The sequence below is a fragment of the Caloenas nicobarica genome, chromosome 8 (assembly GCF_036013445.1).
Source record: "Caloenas nicobarica isolate bCalNic1 chromosome 8, bCalNic1.hap1, whole genome shotgun sequence".
NCBI classification, from domain to species: domain Eukaryota; kingdom Metazoa; phylum Chordata; class Aves; order Columbiformes; family Columbidae; genus Caloenas; species Caloenas nicobarica.
This window is the reverse complement of record NC_088252.1, coordinates 21,533,809-21,551,275: the sequence shown is the minus strand read 5'-3', so window position 1 is coordinate 21,551,275 and position 17,467 is coordinate 21,533,809. Positions and strand designations below refer to the sequence as shown.

The following is a 17,467-nucleotide window of genomic DNA, read 5'->3' as shown; positions in this document are numbered from 1 at the left end:
CAATATAAACTTCTCGTGGTGCAACTGGAGGGCTACATTTCTATTACAGGAAGTAGTTTGAAGTCTGAGTATTTCACCTCCACGCTCAGCTCCAGCTTCCCACAGCTGGCAGCACTGGCTTTCTGGCTGTAGCTCAACTTCTTTTGGAGCTCAGATCCAAAATTAGGATCAGCAGTTTCTCCAGGGCTAGGCTATTGCAGAATTTCCTACTGCCACTCCCTCCTTTTGTCTTAGCAAATCCAGTGTATTCCCTCCGGACGGCCCAGGAGTTTTGCACTTCTCCCCAAAGGCATTTGAGCCCCTCACAGCTGCAGTGCTATGTCCTGGGTCACCACAGTCCACAAGTCGACTGAGACTTGCTTTGAAGTGCCATCTCGTGGTAGATTCTTTAATTGGTTTTGCCTGCCGAGCCACTGCTCTGGAAACAGTTACACGGTGAGGCAGCTTTAGCTAAGCTGCTTAGCATTCGAAATCCAGGTCCGTTCCCCACGTCTGTGTTTCTCCTTCCATGTTTCATTATTTCCATTTCTAAATCCACTTGCCAACCCTTATGCAAAGCTACAGGGCTGGAAGCAGCATCTTTTTCAGTATTTGTTACCCAAAGGCACAACACTTCATCATTCTGATGGCAAATGTACTGAAAAAATAGCTGTGTGTTGCTTTTGTTGTTTTGTTCCTGCGACTTCTGCTACAAGGCTGTGTCACAGTGGATGAGGTTAACATCTCCCAGCCTCAACACCCTAGTTGCCAGGTCCACTGACAACCTCGTCCTACAGCCGATGTAGATCTTATCCTTCCCTTGCATTTCTCCTAAGATAGATTTGCATAAGGCAACTCCCAGTTTGCATTCTGCCAGACTAAATAAACCTAGCCCTATCGGTATTTATTAATGAAGGATCAAGGCAGATCCTTTATTGCCATGACAGTCCCACTAGTCTTTCTCTACAACTGTTCCAAATCCAAATACTGCTTTAGGAAACTGAGAACTGTCTGAAATTTAAACAGGAAGCTTGAAAATATTTTGGACTAAGAACTGAGAGGTGCTGTGAGTGTGAACTGGCAGATCTTTGCAGGAGGATCTGCGTGCAGAGCAGCACAGCCTGAGAAACACAAGCACATGGTGCCTTAGTTTAAACTTGCAGGGCCTAGCCCCTTTCCTCTCCTGGCTTCACAACTATCACGCCATCAACATACCAAGCATGGTAAACTTAGTGATGTCATCTTCTCTTGTATGGACAACGTGCTGAAACAATCAAATCTGCATGTGTGGTTGCCCAGGTACCAGAATGCACAGATCTTAGTTTGGAGCTCCTGTTATCTCCAGGTTCTTCAATCCCATCATCTAAAGTCCATCTCTTTAAACTTGATTTGCCTTTAGAGGTACCGTGTATCACTGCAAAAGTCTGTGCCTTTTGTTAAAAACAATCCCACTTACAACAGGACTGGCAGTAGGAAGAAAATTCACCTTGGAACAATACTCACATCCATCTTAGAGTAGAGATCATCAATATCAGCAAACAGCAAGAAGAGGCAAATGCCCAACTGTCCTATGAGCACCAGTATGAACACATCTGAAGAGACAAGAATAAGCAAATAAAACCACAGGGCTGTGAGCAATCTCAGCTGCTTGCTCTTACTACAGGAGACTGTAATAATTTTCTGTGTGAAACAGTAAAAAAAATCCATTTCAGCAAAACAAAAGTGAACAGAGTAAAACCCCAGCCTTACTGGTCAAGCAGATATAGGTAAGGCTGGGACAAGCCTTGTAGCCACAGATTTAAAATGCTAAAAGCATCTTTCATAGAATCATAGAATCATTTAGGTTGGAAAAGACCTTTAAGATCATTGAGTCCAACCATAAACTTAAAGCTGCCAAGCCCATAGATAAACCATGTCCCTAACTCCTAATTCTGTCTCTTCTCAAGACGTCTCATTCAGGCTGCCTTAAGTAATGTGATGCTTCTGTGAGCCAACACCACCTTCCTGCTACTCCTTAAAAGTTTTTATCAAACTCCATTTGTCTATTTCAGAAATTCAAATGCCAGGGCCAAGTTTTTAGCATTACAGGAGCACGAAGTGTGGGCCCAGTTCAGAGAGCTGCCGGTCACAGGATGCCACTGGCACTAAAACTTCTGCAAAGTTTGCCTTTAGTCGTTTAGAAATCTAATACTGGGCTTCTGCTTTTTTGGCTGGCATCACTTGAGTCAAGTTTTAATTTTTCTCTATTGAATTGACCTCTTGGGTTGGCTTACTCACAGATCCCTCCCTTTCTCCCCACACTTACAGTTTGTGTAGACGGGTTGCCTGAAAGGCTTTCCCTTGGAAAACACTAGTGCTACGATGATGCAGTTGATGGTACTTAGCAGCCATACTGTGCTGTTTTCATAGCTCTTGTAGCCATTGTCTATTGTCTCAAGGGCTACATCTCTCATCCCACCATGTCCCAGGCTGGAAATAGAGGAGGAATTCTCCATGTGATTGTTCATTGAGAGGCAGGCACTAAAAAAGAGAATCACACTGGTCAGCAAACAGTCACTGTCCTGGTTATTTGCCCCAGCTTCCCCTACCACTATGAGGAATCCTCCCTCACAGCCATGATTTGCTCCTGCTATCACAAGGTTGTAGGTTTTTGGCCACTGGGTTGAGCTTTCTGAACTTGGCAAAGCCTGAGCTCAAACCTACTTGGATACTCTGGTCTTCTCTGTAATCAAATACTCCTCTTTGTGCTCAACAGCAGTATTCTCACCACATGTGCTGTGCTGCATGGAAAACTTGCTGGAGAACTTAGGAACCTACAGACGACACTGCTTAATATGTCTGTACCCTGTGAGGAAGCACAGGCTCTGCCTGCAGCTGCTGATCAGGCCTGTAGTTAAGCTGATTAATAGTCCCACTTGGTCTGCCCTGTGTCACCCAGAGTCCCAAGAAGGGGACCTACCTGTGTATATCTGTCTTGGAATACCAAGGCTGCTCCTGGACCACCACAAACCCAAAAATCTGCATGCTGAGGCTGAGGAGGATGTTGAGTACAACAGAGAGCAGCAGCGGGGGCGAGATGAGTTGGCTAGGAGGCCTGTAGGGAACCAGCTTTGGATAGGCACCTGTGAAACTCACTGAAACATGCACAGACGTGTTTACTACTGTGTCCAAAATACAAGCAGTGCTGCTGTGTATTACTGTTATCAATGGCCAGCACTTTTAAGTCTATAATGTTCTTTATAATACATACAAATACTAGTATCAAGTATAAAATATAGAGTTGTTTTCTTACAAAACTTTAATGGCCACAGAGCGGGTTAATTAATGGTGTCTTACTATCATGAGGCTTTTTGGAAAAGAAAATATTGGATTTTTATTTGGCTACTGTCAGGCCCAAGGATATAAGGATATGCTCAAGCTCTCCTGTTCTCTTTCTGTCACTCGTCAACTATGGTTTGGGATTTTCTGTTGCCCATGTTCTGCACGTCCTCCTGGACTAAGCACCTAGTGCCTGGTTATTTGAGCTGGTGGAGGACTGCATTAGCTGAACCAACAGCTTTTCCTCTGTTCTTAGGTTTAACAAAGTTATCCAGACTTTGAGTAAAGTTGCTATACAGAAAGCCTTGATGCAGCGTTCCAAATGGGCTACTTACAAGCAAGGTAGCTTTTGACATCTGGTATTGTGGCTGAGCCTTTTAGGCTTGATTTAATCAAAGCCATTTCCAGTTGTCTGTGTTCCAGCAGAGATGGAAGACATCTACGTACTTTTGATATGTGCTTTTCATGCTCCTGCCCTTGCCATTTCTGCTTTTGAATCTCTTCCTGCATTTATCTCAACCACCGCTTCTTTCCCTTTCTCCTCCAACACCGGTTCCCTCTCCTGTTCTTGGATTATAGCTTCCTGCTCTGTAGTGTCTGACATCTGTCTTTTCTTTCTTCTCCATTTTCATATCTCTTTCCTCTCATACCTCCTGCCTACACAGCTTCAAATATGAGTTGGATTCCAAACAGTCAATCCCTACACTTTTTCATTTGTGCACAGATCCTTAAGTATCTTCTTGATCTGCTTTCCCAAGTCAACAGGAAAAAACCTGAATAGACTTCCCGCTTCATTCCTCCTTCTAGAGATAACATCCCAGTTACCAACAACCTACATGCTCAGCAAATGCACCCATCTTATTTCAGAGCTTTTCTCAAACAAGAGACCTCTTCTACTAACCTAAACATCCTGTACTCTACATAGTCTCTCCCTTTTCTTCCTTCCTGTACATATGATTATGCATTTCCAAGGAGGTGAAAAACGTTTTCGATCATTCTCTCATTAATACATAGGATGACTAAGGGGCTTACTTGTCACACCAATTACAGTGGTAATAGCCAGGTCTTGGAACAGAAATTGGTAATTCCCAAAAGAGTTCAGCTGCTGAAAAGAACACAAAGAAAAAAAAATGACAAATCAGACATTTGCCATGGGCTTGTTTATATCGTCTTCAGAAAGCTGTATTATTTTCATGGAGCTAATGCTCTGCTGTTTGTTCTGAAACGCTTGTCAGCAGATAAGAAGACCACACAATCCACCACACTGCAGTGAACACTCTCATTTTGTGCCTTGTTCAGACTAACAATGCTTCCGGTTCCCTCAATGCAATAAAAAAGGCGGCTATTTGAAGAGACGTGCTTTCTTGATGCTGGGTGACTTCTGAATGCAAAGCCCTCCTCTCTATTTGGGAAGAAGCCATGCAAAAATGCTTTAAGGCACTCTAGGGGATTTTGCTTACTGTCAAGTTAATTCATGCTTTAAATGCTGAGTAAATTGCAACAGCATACGCTTATGCCAGATTCTCCCTTTTAACAGACATATGCCCTCGCCCAAAATACTGTTCAGTATCTCAGCATTCTTTTTGCCCAGCTTGGATCTTGAGCCTGCTAGCTGAAGTTAATGGGAAGAATCCAGTTTCCAGCTGAGGGTACAGCAGGACCATATGGTCATGCCACAGAAATTTGCAGCTCAGATAAAGGTAAAGCTCCATACCCTACCTTTATTGTGGCTTTTATGGATTGTTTTTCCTACAAGGGAGTAGTAGCTCATCCAGTTCTAGCCAACATGTTCCCAAGACATACCCAGTACAGCAGGAGAACACCAAGGTACTGAATGGTGCTGTACAGCGCCATGTACTTGAACATGCAGAAGGAAGTGACGAGGGCAGCACGGCCTTCCCTGTGTGGAGACATGAACAAAGGACAGCAATTAGGTGATGGGTCTGCTCCTCTTGCCAATCCTCTCAAAATGCTGTTCAAAAAGAAGGCATGTGTCACAAGCAGAAAAGTCTCCACTGTAGATGCCTTCCTCCTGTAGTTTTGAGGGAATTAATGTATCTTAAAGGAATTTCAGATGGGAACTAGGCCAACGGTAATTTCAAGGTCAAAGGCATTTATTTTTCTCTATTCTGGCCTGGTGGGAACACCCACCACTAATATTTGAGAGGAGTGGGAACCATCTCCTTTATGTAACAGGAAACAAACCGCCATGCTTACCTGATTAGCTCTGGCACACATGCTATGCTGGGGGTTCGGGATGTGAAAGGTGAAGCCACAGATGCCTCCTGCTCCGACAGTGATATCCCTGCATGTGCCACTTTCAAAGCCTGAAAGTTAATTCTCCTTCAGCACTCACAGACCAGGAAGACACAGCAACTGATATGTCAGCCAAGAAATGACCCCTTGTTACACGATCCCTTCTGTGAACAGCAGCCTCTTTTCACTCCCTGGGTGTGCTCTGCCTCAAAGGTTCCTCCAGTGGGAGGTGGCTGAGGCATCACATCCAGAAGAAGAATGGGAATGACAGCATGGGAAAGCCCACTTCCCACAGAACCCAAAGCTATCCACCACCAGCTGCAGAAGACAGGTTTGCCTCTGCCTCCCTTGTCAGCCCTCACTTGCAATCACACCTTATGTAGACAGTCTAGGTTCTCTGCTTGCTTCCCCCAGGAGAACCCTTGGGATTTATTGTTAAGGCAAGTGAGTGCTTCACTCCCTAAGTGGCATTGCTCCCACTGACACAAGGATGTGCAAAGTCATGGAGCGAACTAAACCTGCCCAGAAAGGAGTTATGGGTCCCAACTGAACATGGATCCTTCCTTTTGGAAAAAAAACCCAAACAAACACAACAACAACTAACTAAAAACAAACAAACAAACACCCAAACCAAACAACAACAAAACCCCCCAAAAAACCCAAACAAAAACAAAAAAAAGAAACACAACCCACAAAAAACAAACAAACAAACAAACAGCAAAACAACAACAACAACAACACCCCAACAACAACAAACCAAAATGAAAACTTTCTTGCACTTCAGTAAAATGTGCATTAAGCTTGTAGGGCTGCAGCTGTTCCCCATGGAAACTTCTCCTCGCCTGAGTCTTCTCTACCCCCAGACACCGAACATGTTGACAGAAACACCAGTGGAGAATTTGGAGAATCCTCTGGTGGTTTTTGCAAAGGAAATTAATCAGTCCTGGAGACCACAAACTGCAAGAATCTCTGCCTAAGACAGCTCTTGCAATGTGAAGACCACACTGTGGCCTGAATAAGAACTGGCACCAGTACAGCTGCTCTGTGACTAAGCAGAGCACTTGCATCTCCAGTGTGTGCTCAGTATGGGGTATTCTACTGGCATTGCATTCATTTTTCATTTTTTAAATAAATATATTGTAAAGAATTGTCACTTACCCCACAGTCATTGGCTCCATCTCCACACATGCCCACAAAGTAACTGAAAAATAAAGCAACCTACAGTTCAGTGCTGGGGAAAATGAGACCTATAAACAGGAGGAAATCAGAGCCTCCTCCATGCAAGTTATTTATACAAGTCATGCCAGCCTTTTGTTCAAAGCCCTTCTGGAAAGCTGAAAGACTGAAATACAAGCCCAGCACCATGGATTGTGCATGTGCCTTGGGCTTGCACCTCAAATGTGCCTACAGTAAAGAGTTTCTGCTGTGACAGACTGAAGAATTCATTACCATGAATTTTTATGTTCACTACAACAGACTCAGTGTCCCACCCTCACTGGATGTGAGGTCAGTCGTAACAGAGGAAAGGGCTAACGCTGGCAGCCTTGCTCAGAAAGGAAGGATTGCAGGCACTGGTACCTCATGTTCACTGGGAATAGACAGGAATTGGTGGTTCAGGGAGGCCAAACAGTGGTTGGGGTGCTCAAAACTGCTCACACCAGGCCGATAATTCTGAAAGAGCCTGTTCTAGGGCAGGGCAAGGGGCCAGCTAGTTGGTTGGAGGTCTTCAAAAGATTTGGGAAACAGCTGAACAACAGGCAGCAAAACACCTGGGACTCACGGATATATATACACCTCTGTAACTGTGAGCAGCACATGACATACTAATCCAGACTGTCCTGCCATGTTTCCTAACCCATCACACCAAGTCAGTAACAGTGCAGTAAAAAGACTGCCAGTATCAAAGAAGCTGCAGTGCTGGGAGATATTCCCAAAAATCTTGGGTAGGCAAGTGCCCCTCCTTCAGGCACAGAAAGTGAAGTAAGAATGAAGGATGATGTGAACGAATGAAACCCAGAATCATGGGAGTGTTAGGTCTTTGATAGGTTGCCAAACCAACATGGACTTCAGTATCTCTTCTTTAATAGGCTTTTGGAATTTAAGTGCCAAGGTGTGGAAGTTTCAGTTTTGTGCACTTCCAGGGAATGCTATGTTAGACAAAAGCTAACTCTTACTAGACTCTTTTCAAGCATGGAAATTCATCAAACACTTAACTCTTAGTGCTCATTATGAACTTACTCCAGCTTTTGAAACTCTTCTACAAGGCTGGATTTTTGACCAGGAGACATTCGAGCAAAAACCGTTCCATTCAGCAGGAGCTGCAAGGAGAAAAAAGGAAGTGATTTTTAAGCACTCGAGGTAAGAGTCACAGTAATTTCAGTGATTATTTGCAATAGAAATTACCAAAAATTCACATTTCCAAACAACTCATGCTAGACTCCAAAACAGGAAAGGCTGATGATCAAAGATAAAAGGTATATTAATTAATATTTTGAAAAAAATAACAATCACAATAAGGACAAGAGGCCTGGTGTGTCATTTGAATTACCTGATGAACAGACATTACCAGGCAGGGATTTACTAGAAGACAATTCATGAGACCACCCTTTCCGTAAAACAGGCAAGTCATGCTGAATTGCATACATATGGGCACAAATGTTTTAAGTTACATCCTCACGCCATGAGGCAGGTTTGCTCCACTCATGTGCAGGAAAAATCCAGGGATTTTCAGATCCTTCCCCATATGTTAATATCAGAGATTCATCCAGCCCATTAAGTATTTCAAGGTTAGAATTGTTCCCAAAAGATGTCCTGGTACAGGCCTCTTCAGCTAATTATATCGGGACAATCCACATCTACTGAATGGCAAGCCTGCTCCAGTTAAATAATCCAGACCTTACCTTTGGAAGTAAGTGCCTGAAATGTTGTGCTACAATTTGGTAAGATTTTCCACTCATAGCAAAATGATACTGGCCTGACTCCAATGCCGGCCTATTTCTTCTTTCAGTCTGACTGTCATTCTCCTATAAAACAAGACAAATGAGTGTTGCCTGCAGGCCCTCAAAAGCTACTATGTGCATTTACACAAGCACTACTACACACAAAGAAAAGGACATACTGGGGGGATGGCACTTGTGAAGACTCTGGGAGACCGGGGTTCAAGGCCCATTGCCTTCGCCTGGATTTGTAAAGGGATTTAGGCATATAATGCTATTAATTCCCGTGTGAACTACATCCTCCGTTTGTCTTAAAAGCTGGCCCTCAGCATTGCCACATTTTATAGAATTTATGCAACACTGCCCATCTGACGGGCTGCACTGTGAGAAGGGTGAGAGAGCACAGGGGCACCACAGCCGGACACGCCTTTTTGCGGTGAAATATGGTGAAGATGCTGCTCAGGCTGAGCTTCGGCAGAAAGGAGGCCCTCAACAAGCCCCTGCAGAGACTCCCGACCATCTGCCTGACTCCAGTACTTCTCAGAGAAGGGTCAGCATCTTCAGACATACTCTTCAGGGAGACTTTGTCTCAGTTTCTTTGTGGAGATGCTTGATTAAATATAATTTCTTAGCATAGCTAGCCTATGTTTCACCATGTATATGCAATTTCTCAACAGTTAATCTGTGTTTTAATTCTGCAGGTATGGGGAAGTGCTAACTACCTGCTTGAACAGGGCTGGTTCATACAGTGCAGTTCCATAGATTTTAAGTCCACATCTGTACTATCAGATATACCCACTGTATTATTTAAAGCATTCCAGCTTAGTTTGTTTTGCTGCTGCACAACACCTGCTTCTCATATGCTCACCAGGGTTCTGTAATCTCCAGTTTTGCTTTCTTCTAGTGGTTTCCAGGTTATATATGCTGAAAAAGATCCAGGTATTTCATTTGCTTCCACAAGAATTACTCTGTTCATTGGAGGAATCATCCCAGCATTTTTGGCAACAGTTACAGCTGTCTGAATGTTGTCACCTAGAAAAATCAAAGGGAGTGTTATTTAAAAATTTCTGCAATGAGGAATTGTTTATGGAGGAAACATTAGTCTTTTCCTGAATTCCACAAGAATCAGCAAAATTTCAGAGTATGTGCCTAAGAAAGCTTTTGATAAAAATCAAAACTTTGCAGGTGAGGTCTGTCTCAACGATTAAATGTATTTTCATCTGGAAATGAAATATTTTCATTTTGATGTGGAGATGAAATATTTGCATCTTCAGCTTCAGGAAATCCAGATGGCGAATGTGCTCCTAGATCATGTGTTCTAAACAAAAAATAATAAGGGATTCACTGCTAGTATTGCTGACTCTCACCAATTGCCCTTAGATGGCTTTGGTGTAGGATGTGTTCTGAAAGAGGGGAAGTCCAAGAAGACAAGGTTTGTATTACTCCTGGAAAAATATCTTTGGACCATGTCAAAACTGGGGGTTGTCCCATCCAATTCCAAACCAGTCCTTCGATAAAAAAATGGCATATATAGGGACTGGCAGACATGAGTACCCAGATGTCATAAGGTTCAGTGACTTGTCCTGGCATCCATGCTCCATCTCTGCTTATTTATGAGAACAGGATTTCATGAGGGCCTATGAAGAGGGGATCTTGCATGACACATCTTTGTCCATGTCATCTCGTAAGCTTAGCAGGGCGAACAAATGGACTCACTAGAAAGCATCAGAGGAACAGGAAGGCTCTGATCTGTGGTGAAAGGGAAACGGATTAAGAGTTTGGTATCTGACAGTCCAGTGAAGTTGTCAGGAACATAAGCCTGCATAGTTCAGCTCACATCATTATTACAACACAGATGCTTCTTGGACTACAATTGTCTGAAAGATACCAATGTCTGTGCCTTCCTACCTGTGGTGGCGACAAAGCAACAGACTGTTCACTCAAACATCATTGAACTCTCTGTCTGGGCCAGTGGCCACATAAATAATCCACCTTTTTTAGATACCTGTGACCATAACACTCCTGATTCGGGCAGCACTGAGCTCTTCCAGGACAGGCTTTGTCTCCCTCTTTAATCGATTCTCCATTATCAGCAGACCCAGGAATGTCAGATCAGATTCTATCTCCTCCCTAAGAGTGAAGAACAGACAGACAGATTTAATTCTTCTTTTTGCCTTTTGCCTGTTTTTGCACTGAATTTGGTGACAGCCAGTTCTAACTGTTAACCATCCCACCTAACTCAAAAAAATTAAAATAAGGTAGGTTGGTTTTTTTTCAGCAGTCCCAGGCTGTCTGTATTTCGTGGTGCTACCTCAACACCAGCAGGGCTTGCTTCCCACTAGCAGCAAGTGGTGCTGGTTGTGTCTGGAGAATCTTCACATGACTTTTCATCCTTCTCTTCTTCCCTTGCTCTGAAGAATGAGTTAAGGGCACAGTCAGCTTCCAGCTCTTGTTTGCTTAATTACCAAATCAAAAAAAGAGCCAATTTTGACCTACCTGCTCCACATATCGACATGAAGCCTGATGGATAAGTTGGACTGTTTTCCATTCACACACCATCCTTAGCCAGCATGAAAAAGCACCCTGAATTTCCTGCAGGATTCCCAAACTGTGGTGGTCTGATTTGGAAAGTTCATGTACACTAGTCCTTCTCATTTGAGGACTGTACAACAAAGACACACACCTTACTAAATATATCTGCTACTCTTGACAGTAGGACCTGTGCAAAGAGCATGTAGGAATGCCAATTCTGTTCTTTCCTACTCTTTTCTTTACACCTGTGCTATTGCCTGTTTTACAGTTGAACACATGCAGCTGAGAACAGAATTGGGTAAACAATCCCATCCCTGAGTCATAAACTACAGGTCTATTAGGGAGACAGGTTGACTCAGAAGAGTCTGAAAAAAATAAAAGCTTCCATACCCTTATTTTAGCCACTGTAGCGAGAAGGTGATGCCAAACACTTGCATGGCAGTCAGACCAGAGTAGCTGAGTCAGGTAGTGCCTGAATAGTCACCGCTTTCACAGCAGATCTTGCATTTGACCTCCAGTTTCCTTTTTTTGCCTGGCAGTATATACATCACACATGCTATAACTGCACACACAACTGCAAAATCTGGGCCGTATCACACACATTTGCTCATTGGGTTGGATAGGTCTGTTGTGACACCTGTCACAAGAATTAAACAAGCCACTTGCACTTTGCCTCGGTGTCACTGGCCCTTTCAGCAATGCAAAGAGCCCATGAAAGAGCAAGTGAGCCCTGCCTGGATTAGGACCCGCAGCTAGTAAACAGAGAGGACAGCAGATGCTAAGTAATGGCAAATGTTTCAGAAGTGATGTTTCTGGAATATCACAGGCAAAAGCTAGAGGGATTTGGGTAAAAGCATATGGATTCATGTGTAGCTGTTCTTGTGTGAGGCTTGTGGAAAACTAATACCATGAGCATAGCAGAAGAGTTTGTTGGCTTCTCTGGAAACTAAAGAAAGCTAAAGCGAGAAAGCTAAAGGATTGGACCAAGACAGCAGCCGAAGACAGTCTGTGAACTTTGACTGGGCCAGGGAACAGGTGGTGTAATGGAGATTATCTGCTGCCTTTGCTTAATCAAGGAACCAGGATTCAAAAAAAAAGAAAAAAAGAAAACAAAAAGATACTTCTTTTGAGCTGAAAGCTTGGATAAACCTGCAAGAAGATTTGTAGAAATGATGGACAGAAGGACGCGCATACTAGACTTCATAGTGTACTAGAGTTGTACTTCCTATATTGATCCACTGTTAAGAAACGTGTAACAATTGCGGGCACGTGCTATAGGCATGGGGTAGTGAGGTGCCCTCTACCCATTCTCAGACAGACCTATATCCAGACTTTAATCAGATTCCCTCTGGCCTAAATCTAACAAAATTCTGCACTACATCCCTGCTCTTGGTAGGGGTGTTGTGGTAGTGGTACCGTGTGAGGCACCACTAGCCCATGTCTGAATGTGGCTGATAAGAAGCAGTCTATGCCTCACCTTGTCAGATTCGTAGATTGCTTCCCTGCCTGGAGAGATTTACACGCCAGTCCAATGACCCTGAAGCCCTGCGCTGTGTAGAGCCGAAGCTTGCTTTCAAAGTTTGATGGGACTGTGCAAAAGAGGAAAAGAGAGTTCATCAGGGCATTTGACAGCTTTCTAATAAAAAGAGCACCTTGGAGCAGGGAAAGTTCTTTTCCCAGAGGGCAGGTACACTTAAAGTCTACCAACAGGCCAAGGACACCAAGGAAAGTTGCTAGACTGAACTTCACTTGACAAGAAAATCATTGCCTCTCCTCTGTCACTTTGCACTTAGGATCCTAAACTATTCTGCAAAGACTTCTCTTCTTCCAGTGTGTCAAGAAGGAGCTGTGCTCTCATAGCTGCCCTCCCAAAGCTTGGAGAAAAAAGAAAACATTTTTTGGTGTATACTGGACCAGTAGACAACTTTTTCAAATATCTATTCTGGCAGAGACCATACACCTTGTACAGGAGCTGGTACTTGCTTTTATCTCTCAGCAGTCCTTCTTTGCTGAGAAGGGCTGTATGAGAGCTCAGCCTTACCCTTGGAGCACAACAGAGAGACTCTGACTTTTCAGGCTGATAAAGTCTTAGAACCAGAAATCTCATTTGGACCTTCCACTTCACTGCACCATCAAAAGTCACTTATGCAAATGTGTTTCTAGGAATTATTTATAAATGTTACTCACCCGTTTCTGCTCTACATAGCATGGCTACCATTTCTGGAGCCCCTTTTGTGAAGACCTGTTGTTCACCACCAATTTCCTGGGCAATGACAGACATTCTCTGCAAAGCTGAAGAAAATGGAAACTGATGTAAAACGGTAACTCCTTCCACTGGGGCCTAGAAGAAAAGCAAGTGGATTAGATACTGCAGCAAGGATTTTAAACTCAGGCTAAAGGATTTTAGGTCTGTCCTTTGGGCAATGGTAAGAAGCTAACCATGTATAAGAGGCTAATTCGTCACAGTGGGACAGAAAGGACTGGTATATAAAGAGGAGGTGAAATTTGTACAGAAATATTTAGCTTAAGCAGTAGGAAAAGTTCACTGACAGTTTTAGCAGACTATTACATGTAATCTACTGAAAGGAACTCACCAGTCCTGTTTCTATAACAAGACTCTGTTAGGTCTTACACTGGTCTTGCAAAGGGAAAATTGATGTCTGAAAGCACCTGTCTTGGTGTCTATCACCAATAATGGTCTGACATCAGTTACCAGAATCCACTGCACTCCCAAGTGCTTTTAGAGATCTTAACCACTCAGCTGAGTTTGGATTGAGTCTAGAACCACCAGGACAGGCAAATTCCTGAGCTGGACAAAATGTCATCCAGCATCCCCCCTCCTCTGCTGTGACCTGCAAGCTTCCCCAGGAATCTCTTTTTAATCAGAGAGAGCAAGTCAATCTCTCTGCAGGCAGTACAAGAAAGAAGAAGTGTGGAAGAGCTGTCCTGGACACTGACAACCAAGTGTTTCTCTACCATAAGGTAACTCTTATACTGACAGTTTAACTTGATCATGAATGTGAATCTTGCAAGTAGCTTACACTGCTGGTTTTAGGCCCAGGTCTAACAATTCTGGCATGTGTGGATCCATGACCTTCAATCTGGTGTCCACTGGAATCATCTATCACCTGCGTGTTGAAAGACAAAAATCTTTCAGGTCACAGCACCAGCAGAGCTAAAAGAAACCTCAAGGAATCATTTAGAGCTTTTCCTTCTCTCAAAACCAGGTGTCTTATCCATTCCTGAAGGGAGTCTGTCTGATCTCACGCTAGAAAATTCCAGTAATGGAAAACCCAGTGCCTCCCTTCGCAATCAAATCCAGAGCTCTACCAGTTTCACTAAGATAGTGCTGTACCCTTGCACGGCAAATAGATTATATCCTTTCACTGACAGTAAATCCTTTATTTATTACAACCCACTTGGATATGCAAAAATCTTTAGATATAACACAGACTCAATGGGAAAATAATAAATAAGAGTTTGTATTAATGTAGAAAGCACCATCCTCTGCTACTTGAAATACAGCACAAATCAGCTGGGTTTTTCAATCATCACAACATGACTGTGAGGAACAAAAATATTTCATGGTGTCAAAGGACACACTATTATTCATGTTTCATAGGAATTATTTAACAGGATTTTTCCTGTTTAATTTATAACTTCGATGGGTGTCTGCCTAAGGCTCAGATGGCAAAGTGATGCCCCTGGGGAAAATCACCCTCTAACTCCTGTCGTTACTGGATAATTTATTCCTTGACACTTGGCTGGTTTACATATTTTGCAGCTGCAAACCAGACAGGTGTTAGGTACAGATGTTGTCACCCACGTAACTGGTTAATCCTGCCCTGAGTCTCTTATCTTGCACCAGCAATGGCTTGTGGATGTACCGTCCACCAGGTAATTATGGGCTCTTTTCCTCTTATCCATATCAAACTTGCAGACTTTTAGTTTTCATAAATGCCCATTCCCCCCACTTTATCCCTGCAACTCATCAGAGTGTAAATAGTAACACTGGTGGCTGTTTGTAGGTCATGGGACAGAGACTGAACACTTTCATAGAGGCATGGGCTTTAAAACCTGATGGTAGAAATATCTCCACATCGACAGAGCTCTAACAAAGGTCAAAATCTTGTATGTAGTTCAAAGCTTGCTGAAGTCGGTTACATGCTCTATAAAAGCAGTCTTAATCTGCATTTATGTCATATCTGGGACTGCCTGTTATCTGGCAGCAGCCACAGTCAGAGCTGATAACCCAGTGGGGTTCACATGATATCCACCACTTCCAGTCAAATGAGTGAAGTATTTGAAGTACTTGTAGGTGAAAGCTTTAGGTAGAAACAAGGAACATTTCTCCAAAAGCCTGCACAAGTGCTATCTCTCTGGGTTTTAACTGTTCAGCTTCTGTGTGAGAAGTGGCTATTTGCATGGCAGGGCTTGGGACCTTTCTCCTTTGTGAGAACACCAAAACTCCCCACCACTATTTGCATAACAACAAAGCACAGCTTTACCCAGTTAGTGGCCTCAAACATTTTCACATCCAGTGGGTCTCCTTGGATCTTGCCCTCCCAAACAATTAATGAATGACAGACCACCATTGCTCTGAACACCGGGCCCCAAGGCAGGCTGTGGTCTCCAGGAAAGCTATAAACGTCCTGGAAGCTAACACAAGAGAGAACATAAAAATTACCATCAGAGAACACCAAACATACGACTAACAGAAAAAAAAATCCTAAGTCAGGGGGCTGTTAAGGCCATATCCTGTGATCAGACCACAAGCATATTTCTGGGGAGCTATTTCTCACACAGCTGTTAATGGCTGGGATACACTTGCTCAGAACAGGGGTATTCTGCATAGTTAAGGAATCCATTGGGATGGACAGAGGAACAGATTATTATAAAATACCGTCCTTGCAGCTTGTGTAAGGGCTCGAGCTGTGAGGAAAAGTTTGGGCATTTTTGTGCATGCACATTTCTGGAAATGTAAATGGGCAAAAACATGGGCACTGGAGGAACTGAGTGGCAACCTCAGGGGTAACGGTGATTTTCTGTCACAAAGGGTTGGTTGGGGCACCACTGCAGCTTTGAGATCTAACCTGGCATGTCTAGCGCAGCCTATGCTGCCTGGACTTGCTGTGCCAAATGCTGATAACAGTGGCTGCATCATTTCATGTGGAGCACGACCCCTGGGATAAGGCAACAAACCCATTTTACAGAGGCTACAGAAATAATATTGGAAATCTAAACACAGGGAACTTCAAACTGCTGTTTTGACATTAATTGTCTTTCAGATTTGTTCATATGTGTATGACGAGAATCCAGTCGTTATCCCACCAAATTTAAATGCCATTGGTGTGTCAAGGAGCCTTACCAGTTTCTTTCAGAGGGCAGCAAGCCCCAAAGATCCAGGCCATCTTCTGTTAAGGTGCCAGTCTAAGTTAAAATGTACATTTACATTAACTTCCCACATGAGAGCTCCAAGAGGAATAAAAAGCAAGACTTATTTTAAGAAGTTACTGTTCAAAAAATGCCAGCACAGTGCGGAGCAAAAGTGCTACCAGCCAGTTCCTAGATTCCAAGAAAAACAACAATTCGCAACAGTGTCTGTTTAGACAACACAAACTTAAGTATACAAGAGTGGTCAGTGTGCTTCTAAAGTATGACTGAAGTGCTTGATCAAAACCCACACTTTCCCACCACTAGCATGGCTCCCATTACTACTAAGAGAGTAACCACCACGTAGCAGTTACTTTGTCAAAGCAGATGAGGTTCAGCTGTCCACAAATGTTGATCCTCTGTGGGCTGATACAGAAGATGCCCTTTTTCTTCAGCCTCCGCTGGGTATAAATGATCCCTGTTGTCAAGGCAGCTGGCAGAGCTGGGGGGACAGCAATAGTGATAACATCCAAAGCCTTCTTCACAACTTCTCCTGCCTCCTCCTGACATGAAACCAAAGGCAGTTATCAGCAAGAGGGTGGCAAGGAGTGCTGCTTGGATTGTCTGAGTGCAGCCCTCTTCATCCCTCCCCCTCTCCACTGCAGGTGCTTCAGGCTGTGCTTTTTTCTGCCCATGGTCCATCATGTATTCATCTCCCTAAGAAATTAATTGCTTTGATTTAACCAAAGGCTTTAAGGCTACACCACTGCTAAAGAGCAGCCTCCAGGCCTTCATTCTCCATGCCAACAAACCTGCCAGGTAGAGCTTACAGCCTCCTCCAAAGCACGAGTTCAAACATGCCAGTTAGGCTATTGCACTCTCAGTCAAGCCCAGTTTCCCATGATATAGCGCACAAGAATCTGCCATTTATATGGGCATTCATCCAACTGCCTACAGGCACAGCTCCGGACTCGATGTTAGGGTGAAAGGTGAGACATATGGGATGGTGCTGAAAAGGAGGGCAGAATGCATGAGCTAATGATTTCTTCTGACCTTATGTTCTAGGAGTTGCG

The 17,467-nt window shown here is 43.6% G+C and overlaps 1 protein-coding gene across 1 annotated transcript in view; it reads right to left on the bottom strand.

Annotated features, from left to right (window-relative positions):
• The window catches only part of LOC135991388 (probable cation-transporting ATPase 13A4), a 39,356-nt gene that overhangs the window by 1,092 nt on the left and 20,797 nt on the right, over positions 1-17,467 (bottom strand). The window contains exons 12-28 of the mRNA XM_065639989.1: positions 16,769-16,957; positions 16,390-16,451; positions 15,530-15,680; positions 14,063-14,149; positions 13,209-13,362; positions 12,499-12,610; positions 10,495-10,619; positions 9,358-9,521; positions 8,454-8,576; positions 7,792-7,871; positions 6,712-6,754; positions 5,515-5,624; positions 5,101-5,197; positions 4,330-4,402; positions 2,939-3,113; positions 2,285-2,499; positions 1,483-1,571 (exon numbers count right to left, since the gene is read on the bottom strand). Coding sequence (XP_065496061.1) covers positions 1,483-1,571; positions 2,285-2,499; positions 2,939-3,113; positions 4,330-4,402; positions 5,101-5,197; positions 5,515-5,624; positions 6,712-6,754; positions 7,792-7,871; positions 8,454-8,576; positions 9,358-9,521; positions 10,495-10,619; positions 12,499-12,610; positions 13,209-13,362; positions 14,063-14,149; positions 15,530-15,680; positions 16,390-16,451; positions 16,769-16,957 — 2,049 coding nt within the window. The remainder of the gene's footprint in view (positions 1-1,482; positions 1,572-2,284; positions 2,500-2,938; positions 3,114-4,329; positions 4,403-5,100; positions 5,198-5,514; positions 5,625-6,711; positions 6,755-7,791; positions 7,872-8,453; positions 8,577-9,357; positions 9,522-10,494; positions 10,620-12,498; positions 12,611-13,208; positions 13,363-14,062; positions 14,150-15,529; positions 15,681-16,389; positions 16,452-16,768; positions 16,958-17,467) is intronic.